Source organism: Prunus avium, chromosome 4 (genome assembly GCF_965620075.1).
Source record: "Prunus avium chromosome 4, drPruAviu1.hap1.1, whole genome shotgun sequence".
Lineage (NCBI taxonomy): Eukaryota > Viridiplantae > Streptophyta > Magnoliopsida > Rosales > Rosaceae > Prunus > Prunus avium.
The window spans coordinates 34,600,238-34,612,462 of NC_142287.1; the positions used below are offsets into that span (position 1 = coordinate 34,600,238).

Consider the following 12,225-nt stretch of genomic DNA (forward strand, 5'->3'; position numbering starts at 1 on the left):
GTGTGTCATGGAAGAAGTGATCACTCACTATTTTTGCACAAACCTAACTTTCTGGACCTTAGTACATGTTTTGAGATTTATTATTGAAGGGAAGGTACATGACTTAAATGTGAAGATATATGACTGAAAAAAATCTTCTGATACTGTAGTTGTTAGGGAGAAAAATAGAATAAGAAATCAGACAAAGACCTATCAAACCAGTAACAATATTTAATAAAACCATATCAGCTATAATTAAAAAAAAAAGAAATTGCTACCAGAAGAAGCTACAAAAGCTACCAACTTTCTAAAACTTAATTCTTAAATTAATGTGGGCCATTTCTCAAAAAAAATTATAATAATGTGGACCATATAGCAATAGGCGCATACCCATAAACCAGAAGATCATAAAGACTAAAGAAAATGATATTTTAGTATTCTTTTATTGTTGCAGAATAATATATAGATATGGGAAAAATGCACAAAATGCAATTCTTTCCTCTCCCTCTTATTGAAGCGGCGCCTCTCACACTTTTCATCGATTACAATATGAGAAGAACAAAAGGGCCGGTCACTTTCTCCACCTTTACTTCCATTTCTTTATAACATTTTGTATTTATTTTCTTGCATTTTAATTGTTGTATTCCTTTGGGAGTGCTTTTTGAGGCACTATGTAGCTCGCCAGTTGGAGGTGCCAGTTTGTCAATCGCACCACACTTTGTGGTTGTTTGGCAGTGCTTTTGTAAGGGATAAAAGCTCTTTCTGCCAACCACAAGCTCATTTGATAGCGTTTGGCAAAAAAATTTAGAAGCTCTTTATGGAGAAACACTTGACATGTGCTTTTCCAAAAAGCACTTTGATTTCTTATGAAGATTTCAACATTTTTATAATAAAAGCACTTACTAGAAACACTTATGAGCATAAATATTTCTTAGAGAAACAGTCTCAAATGAGCCTTTATTTTCTTGATATACCCATTGCATACAAACAAAGTATTAGTATCCATACATACATGTGTAGGAAAATTATTTTTGTGTGTTTTAATTTTCCTTTTTGTAATGCTCATATATTTGACACGTGGACACTTACAATTCGTTGGATCTTGTTGCCTGCAAAACTCCGACTTTACATGTGGCAGATTTCACCAACTCTGCTCCGCCAGGGACATTAAAGCTTTTGCTTGGTGTGTGTCATTTTGAGTTGCGAAAATGCATGAGTTTGTTTATTTATTAAGAAGAAAGATTCTTTTGTCATTACACCCAAAAAAAATTTTAAAAAAAGCAATCTTATTTTACACTCCTAAGAAATTTCTTATTCTGAAGAAGTTCATATAAAACTACTATCTCATAAGCGTATTATGAAGCTTCTTAAGGAGTGTGAATAACGTTTCTCTTAAAAAAAAACAACTACAAAAATAATATTCACTTTTATACAACACAAAATATAAAATAACCAGAAGAAAGTAGCAAGTAAAGTTTGAAGGCCTTTTTTTGTGACCAAAGTGTTACAAACCATGGCATGACGTTATGTGTTTTATATAGCTTCAAGAACATACATTTTTTCCGGATAGTTGAGAGCCGAAGAGTCTCTAGGACAACTACCTCTCTTGGGTCAAAATTGTTATATGTAATGGGGTTCATATATATATATATATATATATATATATATATATATATTATTGTTTTTGCAATAATCACGTGATGAAAGATGCAGAGACAACTGAATATAAAACATGTTACATGCAAGTTCTTCTCCTTTTTTGCTTTGAAAGGTTTATACCCCACATTATAATGTTTTGAAACTTACAACACGATATTGTGGATTTAGTATGATTTTCTATGTAATTAGGTCATGTGATGGGCATGACATGGGAAGAAGCCTCCACTTTAGACTCTAGTCTAACATATGGTTTTTGTTTGGTATTTTCTTCACTAAAAGTTGGTAGAAAGTTGACATAACTTGTCCCGTACGTACAATGTTAGTTGTAGCAATTTCCTAAAACTCTTGTGCTTTTGAAGTTGGGCACGCAACTTTTCATGTTACTTTGACAATGAGCCAATTATATGACTCGTCTTTCACCTCATTGAAATTATATGGTTTGGTTTATATGATGTATAGACAACAAGGTGCCACTTTAAGAAATCAATTTTTTTACTAAAAAAAGAAAAGAAAAGAAGTTAAAATAGAGATAAATAACAAACTTCAGTGAATAATTTCAAGCATATAAGATCCGACCAATTCAAATTTGAGTTGTAATGAATTAAAGAGGAGTTTAGAGGGCAAAAAATAATAAAAATAAAAGATTTGGCTTAATTTGATTTGATAATTAAGAAACAATACGAGATATTCCTTGAACTTATCCAAATGGATTGCAGTACATAAAAAGGAAAAAAAAACAAAGGTTTATAGCAAAAGAGATTTGTTAGTGAGTGTTATTGTCGAGTACGGTAAAAATAATAATCCGATAAGGCGGGCGGAGAGTAATGCGATGGGAAACGGACCGAGCCGAGCCGGTAAAATCGAAGCCACTAAAGCCTTAATGACATCGACAAGACCTCACGCGCTCATCCCGGCGACCTTCCTCCTACACTCGCGGCTCATGCGGCCGGCGCTCTCCTCCCACCGACGCGACCCCTTTACTCCCTAACTACACCCACTCTCTCTCTATTCCCACCCACGCGGACAAACCCCCACCCCCCAATTTCCAACCCCCAACCAAACACTTTCCGTTCCCGACGATGGGTGACCTAACGGACCCCCAAATGACGCCGTCCCATGCCACCGCCACCACCCCCTCCTCCAACCCTCGCCCCATGCCTGTCCGCGAAGACTGCTGGAGCGAAGACGCTACCTCCACTCTCGTCGACGCCTGGGGCCGCCGTTACCTCGAGCTCAACCGCGGGTGCCTCCGTCAGAAGGACTGGCAGGAGGTCGCTGACGCCGTCAACGCCCTTCACGGCCACACCAAGAAGACCCACCGCACCGACGTCCAGTGTAAGAACCGCATCGACACCATCAAGAAGAAGTACAAGTTCGAGATGAATAGGGTTTCGTCCTCCAACGGAGCCCTGACCTCTTCTTGGCCTTTCTTCGAGAGGCTCGACGCTCTCATCGGATCTAACTACAAGAAGCCGTCTCCTTCGCCCCCGGTCGCTGTTCCGTTGCCTTTGGGGTATCGGAAGACGCCGTCTCCGGCGACCGTTGTGACGGCTGTGGCGCTGCCGCAGAAGCGGTCTGCGTCGTCTGCGGCGGTCGACGAGGGTTTCTTCAGGATGAATTACTCGGCTGTGGCTGCGGCGGCAGCGGCAGGGGCCGAGGATGATGACGACGAGGACGAGGATGAGGACGACGAGGTGAACTATGAGGTTGATGAGGAGGTTGAGATGGAGAGGGAGAGAGATAGCGGAGGCGAGATTGGAGGTGGAGGAGGAGGAGAAGGGTTGAAGAGATTGGCGAGAGCGATTGAGAGGTTTGGGGACGTGTATCAGAGAGTGGAGGCGGAGAAGTTGAGGCAGATGGTGGAGTTAGAGAAGCAGAGGATGCAATTCGCCAATGATTTGGAGGTGCAGAGGATGAATATGTTCATGGACACGCAGGTCCAGCTCGAGCGGATCAAGCATGGCAAGCGATCGGGCTCTAATGGTGAGGCAAATCTTTCCTTTTTCTTGTGTGTGTTTGGTTTGAGTTTGTAAAATATATTCACTTGAAATGATTGGATAGAGTTGTGGTTTGATGGATGCTTTTATGTCTTTGTGATCTGGAGTTTTTGGTTTGTGCTTGTATAATCTTTTGGCTTAAATTGATTGGATGGTCTGAAAGATGTTTTATTGTTTGTGGTAGGAAAGGGAATCCCTACTTAATTGTTTGAAAAAGCTGTTGTGGAGATTCTTGATATACCTTGGGTTTGAAGCATCTGTTAATTCTGGAGATCCAAACTCACCCCACCCTGATTGAGAAATTAAAATTAGGGTTCTTAATTGGAACTCTGAACTATGCTTTGGCAATGTAGCAAAATCAATCATTGAAGTTGTATTGCATACGTTAATTGGAAACTATTTGCTTGTCTCCACTGCCAAAATTTCAGCTCCCTGTTCGTATTGGTTATAAGCTATAGCACGAAGGCCATCGCTATTGTGTGATTCCTAGACTTTTATGCATTTACCCTATCTGGCTAGGTATTCGTAGCGTGATTTAAGAGGGTTAATTTTTGTTAAATGGCTTTCATAAGTTAGGAACTTGGTGGGTTTGAGTTGCTTAAACCTCCTGTCATGCAATTCATGTATCTGAACAATGTTTCAGAGATATGGAGAACTCTGAATTATTTGGAGGAATTCAAAGCTTTGGTCGGGCTTAACTTAACCTGAACTAAGTTTTAATTTCGAGAATAATTGATGATGGCAAACATATGCATCCTATGGAGGCTAGGTCGGGTTGGCTAGGGGTCAGGGGTGGGTTTAGCTTGTTCATGAAGCGAGCTGGTGTTCAATCTGCCTTTTGCTTACTTTTGTGAGCCAGTTAATATCCCCTTCTCACAACTTTTTTATCTCATGGATAACCATTTCTACCTTGAATTTTCATGCATTTAGAAGCATTCTGGTGCTCAATACCAGCTGGTTGAAATGTGGATAGTTTTAGAAACCTGTTGATTTCATGCTGTATCAAATATCTGATAATTATGACACACCAAAATAATTCTTGTATTGTCTGTTCCATAAAATTTTCCCAATTCTCTTGCATCTTCTTGCTTTTACAATATGATTGTTGAATTTCAACGAACACAACTTATTTTCACCCTGTTGTTGTCTATAGCTTTTATGCATGGATGTGAACGTTTGTAAAGTTGAGCTCTGAGAGTTTTATATAGAGTTCTATCAATTCGTAGAACAGAAGAACAGAAACATATCCTGGTAAATCTTTTCAGATTTAAATTTTTTATTCCATTAATGCCTCAGCCCACTCCCTCCCTCTTTGTGCGTGCTGGTTGAGATTGCTATCTTATTTCTCTGTTCAAAATTTTATGATACTCACTCACAACTTTTGGGTTTAGAGAATGTCAAGCATCAGTTCCCTGGGAATCTGAGTTCATGGCCTTTACTAACGTTCACTTAATCATCTTGCTAGGTTGGTAACATTAACAGTGGAGTGATATGTTTTCCACGAGGGTAGCTGGTGAGTGAATTATATAGTTGTACTGTGCAGTTTTAGTGATGTTCTTAACTAATTATGGATGAGGCATTAGTGTTTTCGCTAACTGTAGGTAGTTTCAATAAACAAGTGTTAAACTGCAGGCATTGGACACCATAAACAGAAATTCGTTTTTTCAATAAAAAGACGTAAAGTACTTGAGTTAGACATGACTTGACATTGAAATGGGTGACTCATAGCGTATGTTTTGGATGTGGTTTCAGGGCTTATTGATAGCAAAAGATGAAGATTCCTATTAAAGTTCTGAGTTAGATGCTTTCTGATCTTTCTTGTATTGCTTGAAGTAAATTCATGCTGCTTGTGATTGTGGTTTAGAGTCACCTGAGTATCTCGTGGCGTGTTGGCATTTCTTGAATCAGAGTTTTACTGCAAATTTGATTTGTAAGAATGTTTTTGTGGGTTCTCGTGTTGCAGATATTTATATGCGGGGAGAGCTTTAATGGTAGACTTCCATGGGAAGCATAATGTAGTATCTTCTTGATTATCCTACAAAGTACATATTGTTGCAGCTGATACTGGACCTAGAGAAACTACTGGCACAACAGTCCCAAGTTTTCCTTTTCTTTTCTTTTTTCATCTTGGTTTTTTCTTTCTAAATTATTATTATTATTTTGGGAACAAGTTTTAATTGGCATGGCAGTTGTACTCGGCTTTAGATTGGTCCAATGAATTTGGTTTTGGCTGTATTAGCTTTTTAGTTTGAACACCACAAATATAATTTTTTCTTGCAAATACATAAAAGTAGGTAACTTCCCCTTTTGTACTTTGGTAGACCTTGTGCCTTTTCTTGTTTGCTTTCTCTGGCTAGTAGCAGGCCTAGCTTGTTTACTCTGTTTTGCCTCCTGGCCTGACCTTCTCTACTATAAACCACTTCTGATTGACATTTAAAATTGGAGGATAACGCGACTGGGGTCTAGCCTAATGGAAAATGTAATTTGATTTGCATACAAGTGCACTTGTATAGCACATTGAGTGTGTGTGAGAAACATAAAATAAAAATAATAAAATTGGGTGGATAACATACATTTTCAAAGTCTTGCATCCAAATATATATATATATATATATATATATATATATATATATATTGAATTGTATATATATATATATATTGAATTGTATATATATATATGTGTTGAATTGTGAAACAAATATAAATTCTCATCCTATCACAAGTTCACAACCATGTAATTGGGGAATATGCATTTTTTTGTTTTTTGGACCTGCCATTGTTTGCACTCTCGAGTATGTGGACATTTTTCAGGGTTGGGTTACCCAAGCAAACCCATTGGCCTCTTTATAAGACGATCCATAATCTTGCGATCCCATTCTAATCTTTAAGGTTATGCAGGTGCATGGCTTTATGACAGGTAGACTCCCTCCCATACAACGCTCCCAGGCAATAAGCTTCCATCAATAGATGATCGACTAATTGTAAAATAATCAATACACTCAGCCAGATTCATTGCGGCATTTTTAAGAAATCAATTAAATCTTATTATTATCTAATATCTCGTTGCATGCTATTGACAGTGTGCCTATGGATGAGGAAGAGAAAGTTGTGCTTGACTATTCATCTGACCCACTGATGGTTGACGGAAACTTTCGCAAGTAAATCCTCACTAGCATTGCTCGTGCCAGAAGTGCAATTGAGGAGCTGTACGGGTTTGGTGTTGTGTGATAGTGTATCATGAGTATTTTTGATAGTTAAATAGGGTGTACTTAGTTAATTTTATATTTTAATTTAAATATTATGGTGTATTTAGATTATAGAGTGTACTCAGTTAATTTTAGAGTTCGTTTAACAACAATACTCTATTATTATTATTATTATTAACAGTTTTCTATCAAAACAAACCCAACCTTAAGGTCCTTAACTATTGGCTTTCAGCCACGTATAATTACTGTGGTGACCTTCTCGAATCATCAATTTTTATTCATTTAAGTTGTTGATCAACTGTTGCAGGCAAGTTATTCTCCTAAACTCGAGTCCAATCAAGAGCGGGTCAAGGAGATGAGTAATTGTCTCAATTCCACATGTAAACAAACGAAGGCTCACAAAACTCTCCAAAATATACGCTTTCTTTGCTTCTTTTCCCTTTATAAGAAGAAGAAAGCCCTGTCTAATTCATCATCAGCAATACATAGAATAGAACCAACACAAGCAAACTCGAAATCAACAATGTCGACAAAGTCTAGCACTACCATCCTTGGCTTTGCCTTTTGTTTCTTGTCCCTCCTCAGTTTCGCTTACTCCAACACCACCGACGACAAAATCTACCTCTCTGGCCTCGTCTACTGTGACAATTGCCAATTGAAGTCTATGACCGAGATCAGTAAGATGATTCCAGGTACGTAACGTTAATAAGTAGGTAACAAACTACCTAACTGTCGTTTATAAGATTTGAATATGAGATTTATGCATGCATGCATGCTCATTGATCAGGTGCAAAGGTGCGATTGGAGTGCAGAGAGGGGGGGGACATAAAATCTAGCCAAGAGGGCGAAACCAACCAGCTTGGACTGTACGTGTTTGAGTTGGACAAATCTGAGGAGCCTGTGGATGATTGTCAAGTGACAGTGCTACAAAGCCCTGACCCTGAATGCAAGATTTCCCACGAAGTCGACCCTAACAACAAATCGAAAACTGCGCCAGTGGCCACCCGGAAGCTCAACCTATTGGAAGGAGACAGCGTCGTTTTCATCGGACCCAGCCACCGTGTTTCCTACCCTCTTGGTTTGGTCGTTGATAACGCTCGTCCCGAGTGCGAGCAGTTCGCCAAAGCACGCAAGCATTTTCAGAACTAATTTAAGGAATTGAAGACGAGATGAAGACGAGATGAAGACGAAAACTGTCTGATATTAAATAAATCTCCAATTTCAGTGAATTTTGTCTTTTTGATTGCAAAGATAGATAGATTGTGTTACAATTATGATATGTGTACGGTTATGATTCGTGAATTCACAACTAGTATAAACAATGAAGTGTAATTAGAAGTGCACTCAAGTATTATATCAGTGAAGATTTTGCCATGTCGATTAATCTAGTCTTTTAATTTTTTACTGTATTAATTCTTAATTAAGATTCAATTTAGGATCTATTTAAAGAGAAGAAAAATGCGATTTAAAATCTATCTTATAACCTAATAATCTCCTAATCAAAATACTAAACTTTTAACATGTCACCTATCAATTTAGCCCTTAATTATACTAAGCTTAAATTCAATGGTCCATACTAGTTTGATTTTAATTTTTTATTTTGGTGTGAACACTTAGTCTTTTCTTTAAAAAAAATGTGCTAGATAGCATGAAAGTAGCAAATAAATAATGATGTGTTCAAATTGGATTTGACACACATCACAACCCATATCATCATTAAGGCCCCAAAAATTGAATCATTCTGTGCTTGTTAATACGTTAAGGAGCGATTAAGATCGAAGAGGATCTATGACTTGTAATGGATCACTTGTTCATTTCCTTAAAATAAAAAAAATTAACTCGCAATACCGACTCCATTCGTAATTCCATCAATTACTCGTCTATCAAAAAAATGAGTTAGTTTAACTAATCTTTTTTTTTTTTTTGGTCGAAATGCAAATTCATTGAAAACCCACAAAAGGGCAAGGAACACAACAAAAGGGCCAAGTAGGAGCACCCGCAAAGGACTAACGCAACAGCACCCAAACAGGACCAGATCTAACTAAAACCCCGGTATAGGCATAGCATGAAGATCATGATCCCGTCCGAAAGAAAATTACACAGGCATAAAGCCAGCAGTAAAACAAAATCCACACCTAACATGTGGTAGTAACACCAAATTGAAACAATAAAAATTACAGATAATACAGACCCACATCACATATCTAACCCAAAATCCAGTAACTCTCAGAGCAGTCCAAAGGCACAAGAGTAGTAACCAAGTAACAGGAAGGAGGTGGTGCAGGCACCAGAGTCGGAACGTTGTCGCGGCTCGACACACCTTCCGAGGGGTACGCGAAAGCTCGCGGTTTGGGTTGACCGTAGTCTCCAAGTGATGAAGTCGGTTAGAAAGGGAAGTGGGGGGATCTGGGTTTTGACCAGCAACAACCCAAGAAATCGCATCTTCACCGGAATCGTAAACACCGACGCACCAAGGGGAAACCAGCAACCGAAGAGACGACGGCCACAGGACAGCTCTGAGGAGGATGGAACGGTGGATATATGAGGGATCTAAATAGATAAGAGGCATGAAGCCTACGATACAAGCAGGGTATGCTCGAACGACGTCACCCGCTCTCATCCAAGGAGAGAGCGAAGGGACCAGCAAAATGGGGACACCAGATGCTAAGAGAAGAACTCGGTAGACCAGCAAAACACAACAGGGGGGTGAGGGGGGAGGGGAAAGACCCGAAACTGCAAATAGCACTAATATCAACACCGAAACTGCAAACAAAAACGCGAAATCAAGCAGCAACCAAAGTCGGCGATCTGCAAAGTAACCAACAGAGGCAGCAAAGTGGTCCCAAAGCAACTCAAAAATTGACAACTCCGGATCTGCAAAAAAGAAAACCGAAAAACCAAAAGAGCCAGTCACACAATCCCAGCCCAAAACTGCGAGGAAGGGAAGGAGCAAAAGGAAAGGAGGGACAAGGAGGAAGGGCGGGTGAGAAGCAGAGGGGACGGGTATAAGGGAGGGAGGAGAGGGGAGAAAGATGGGGAGAAGAAGAGAGGAAAGGAAAAGGGAAGAGCTGGGAAAGGAGTAGGGGAGGGGATGAGGGGACGGTGGTAGAGGAGAAGGGATCGGGGGAGGAGGGGGAGCCAGCCACCAACCCCCAAAGGGGGCGGCGGCTGCTGTAGGTTCCTAGGGTTTTTCTCTCTTCAAACTAGAGGATGGATTAGGAGAGAAACCGGGAGTCTTTGAGTCTTAACTAATCTTCTTATACTGTTAGTTAAGGATAATGTGAAATTAGCAACTAAATAATGATTCACGGCCCCAAAAAATTGAATTATTGTGTGCCTAAGTCAGAAAATCTTCGAAGGCACGTAGAAAGACAGGTCCCCATCTAGTATACTATGAGGAAAAGGACAGCTCACAACAAGTTTATGTCTATAAAATCCCAGATGCTCATTGAATGTCTTGTGCCTATCAAAGATTAAATATATTTCCATAGAATACGTACCATTTGTGCTTATTTACTATTTACCATGACTCTCACAAATCAAGGCCAATACTCTGCTTAGCTTTTCTTTTCATTTTGGCCATTTGCTCCTCTGAAGCATCGTCTCGCCAAATTTATGATGAGAAAACCATGTTGGCGAGACATGAAGACTGGATGTGGCTCAATTTGGGCCAGTTTTTTTCTAAGGATACAGAGGAGAAAGAGAGGCGTTTCGTGATATTCAAGGCCAACTTGGAGTTCATTGAGGCTTTTAACAAACACATGGGCCAGAACATCACTCTAAGCTTAAATGAATTTGCAGACCTAACCAATGAGGAGTTTCGGGAAATTCGTGATGGTTACACGAAACGATTCTCAAAATTGATCATGTACCCAATTCCACGAAAGCTACAAGTTTTAGAGATGGAAATGTCACTGATGTGCCACCTTCAGTGGATTGGAGAGAAAAGGGTGCAGTGACTCCTATCAAGGACCAAGGCAAATGTGGTAAGTATTAAACAAGTTGTTAAACGCATTCACTGTTTCACAACATAACATGTTATTGAATGATGAGGCATGTTATTTCAATTTTATAGAGTGTTGTTGGGCGTTCTCAGCAGTGGCAGCGACAGAAAGGGGTTAACCTGCTCAAAACCGGAAACTTAATAATCTCAATATATTCGACCAAAAAAAATAAAATAATCTCACTATCAGAGCAAGAGCTTGTGGATTGTGACACTACAGGTCAAGATCATGGCTGTGAAGGTGGTCTAATGGATGACGCTTTCCAATTCATCCAACGCAACAAAGGCTGACAACTGAAGCTAATTACCCCTACAAGGGTGTAGATGGAACTAGTTGCAACACTCAGAAGGCTGCATCCCAAACAGTGTCCATAAACAAATACGAGGATGTGCCTTGCAAGCCGTCGCTAACCAACCAATTTCGGTTGCCATTGACGCAAGTGGCTCTACATTCCAGTTTTATTCAAGTGGTGCGTTCACTGGAACATGTGATATAAACTTAGATCATGGTGTTACCGCAGTTGGATACGGGACTAGTAGTGATGGGACTAAATACTGGCTGGTGAAGAATTCTTGGGGCACAGGGTGGGGGGAGAGTGGATATGTGAGGATGCAAAGGGGCATTCCTGCCAAGGAAGGACTCTGTGGCATTGCTATGGAAGCTTCTTATCCAACCGCATGATTAATTAAAATACATATATGTCATAATATAGTGTGGTGTATAAAATATATGTATAATTGAATAACATAGAAAGACGCTAGCTATATGAGCTGCTATCCTTCCAATTTGAAATTCATGGCTCAAAAGATAGAAACAATTAACCCATGACGTGGAATTGCTCTTAAAATCTCACGCAATTAATTAGCAGCTATAGCTATGAGGTTGACATGTTTTCATTACCATTGCAAGGTTAAATCAAGTTAGATTAAGGGAGCAGATTTTTGCTCACCATCATTCTCAACATTTGACACGTGTTTATGGGTATAATCATAGTTCCATAAATATATAAAGCAAATAATTAACTATGGTTATGCCAATGAACACGTGTCAAGTGTTACGATGAGTGGTGGGAGTACACATTGGGTTAACGTGGTGAGCAAAAATATTTCCTTGGAGTAATCAAATGATCATGTCACTGATCCTACAAGGTAAAATTGTGAAACCACGTCATTACACTTGTTTGTGGGTGGCATGGGTTGGAAACACGTAATTAACCATATATATAACATCAATTTACAACTTAATTATACTTATTCTTAAACCCATTTCTGATCGGACATTTGTGGAGAAATTAATTTCTCAGGCAAGTAAATGGCAGCAGAAGAAGACTGGAAAATTTAGGTGCCAGCAGAAGAGAAAAACTCTCTCGCACGTACCTGG

At 39.4% G+C, this 12,225-nt stretch overlaps 2 protein-coding genes and 1 pseudogene across 9 annotated transcripts; all 3 read left to right on the forward strand.

Moving 5' to 3' along the window:
• The first annotated feature begins 2,311 nt into the window (after positions 1–2,311).
• LOC110755079 (trihelix transcription factor ENAP1) lies at positions 2,312–6,861 on the forward strand. Of its 8 annotated transcripts, none has more exons than XR_002526433.2 (4): positions 2,315–3,621; positions 4,789–4,886; positions 5,101–5,148; positions 5,599–5,870. XR_002526433.2 is itself a non-coding variant. In XM_021956240.2 (3 exons), the coding sequence occupies exons 1-3, from the start codon at positions 2,718–2,720 to the stop codon at positions 6,795–6,797; spliced, it is 1,005 nt and encodes a 334-aa protein (XP_021811932.2). In that variant the 5' UTR covers positions 2,312–2,717; the 3' UTR covers positions 6,798–6,861. The 8 variants fall into 8 exon arrangements, 5 of the variants coding, with proteins under 5 accessions (XP_021811932.2, XP_088108739.1, XP_021811961.2 ...); XR_002526435.2 differs by lacking the exon at positions 5,599–5,870 and adding an exon at positions 5,388–5,580; XM_021956240.2 differs by lacking the exons at positions 4,789–4,886; positions 5,101–5,148; positions 5,599–5,870 and adding exons at positions 6,534–6,552; positions 6,716–6,861 and having other exon boundaries at positions 2,312–3,621.
• Positions 6,862–7,300: 439 nt separating this feature from the next.
• On the forward strand, positions 7,301–8,219 carry LOC110747649 (olee1-like protein). The gene is made up of 2 exons (XM_021947794.2): positions 7,301–7,533; positions 7,629–8,219. Exons 1-2 carry the CDS (start codon positions 7,365–7,367, stop codon positions 7,988–7,990), a joined length of 531 nt encoding a protein of 176 aa, XP_021803486.1. The 5' UTR covers positions 7,301–7,364; the 3' UTR covers positions 7,991–8,219.
• Positions 8,220–9,489: 1,270 nt separating this feature from the next.
• Positions 9,490–11,526, forward strand: LOC110755070 (senescence-specific cysteine protease SAG39-like; annotated as a pseudogene).
• The last annotated feature ends 699 nt before the right edge of the window (positions 11,527–12,225 follow it).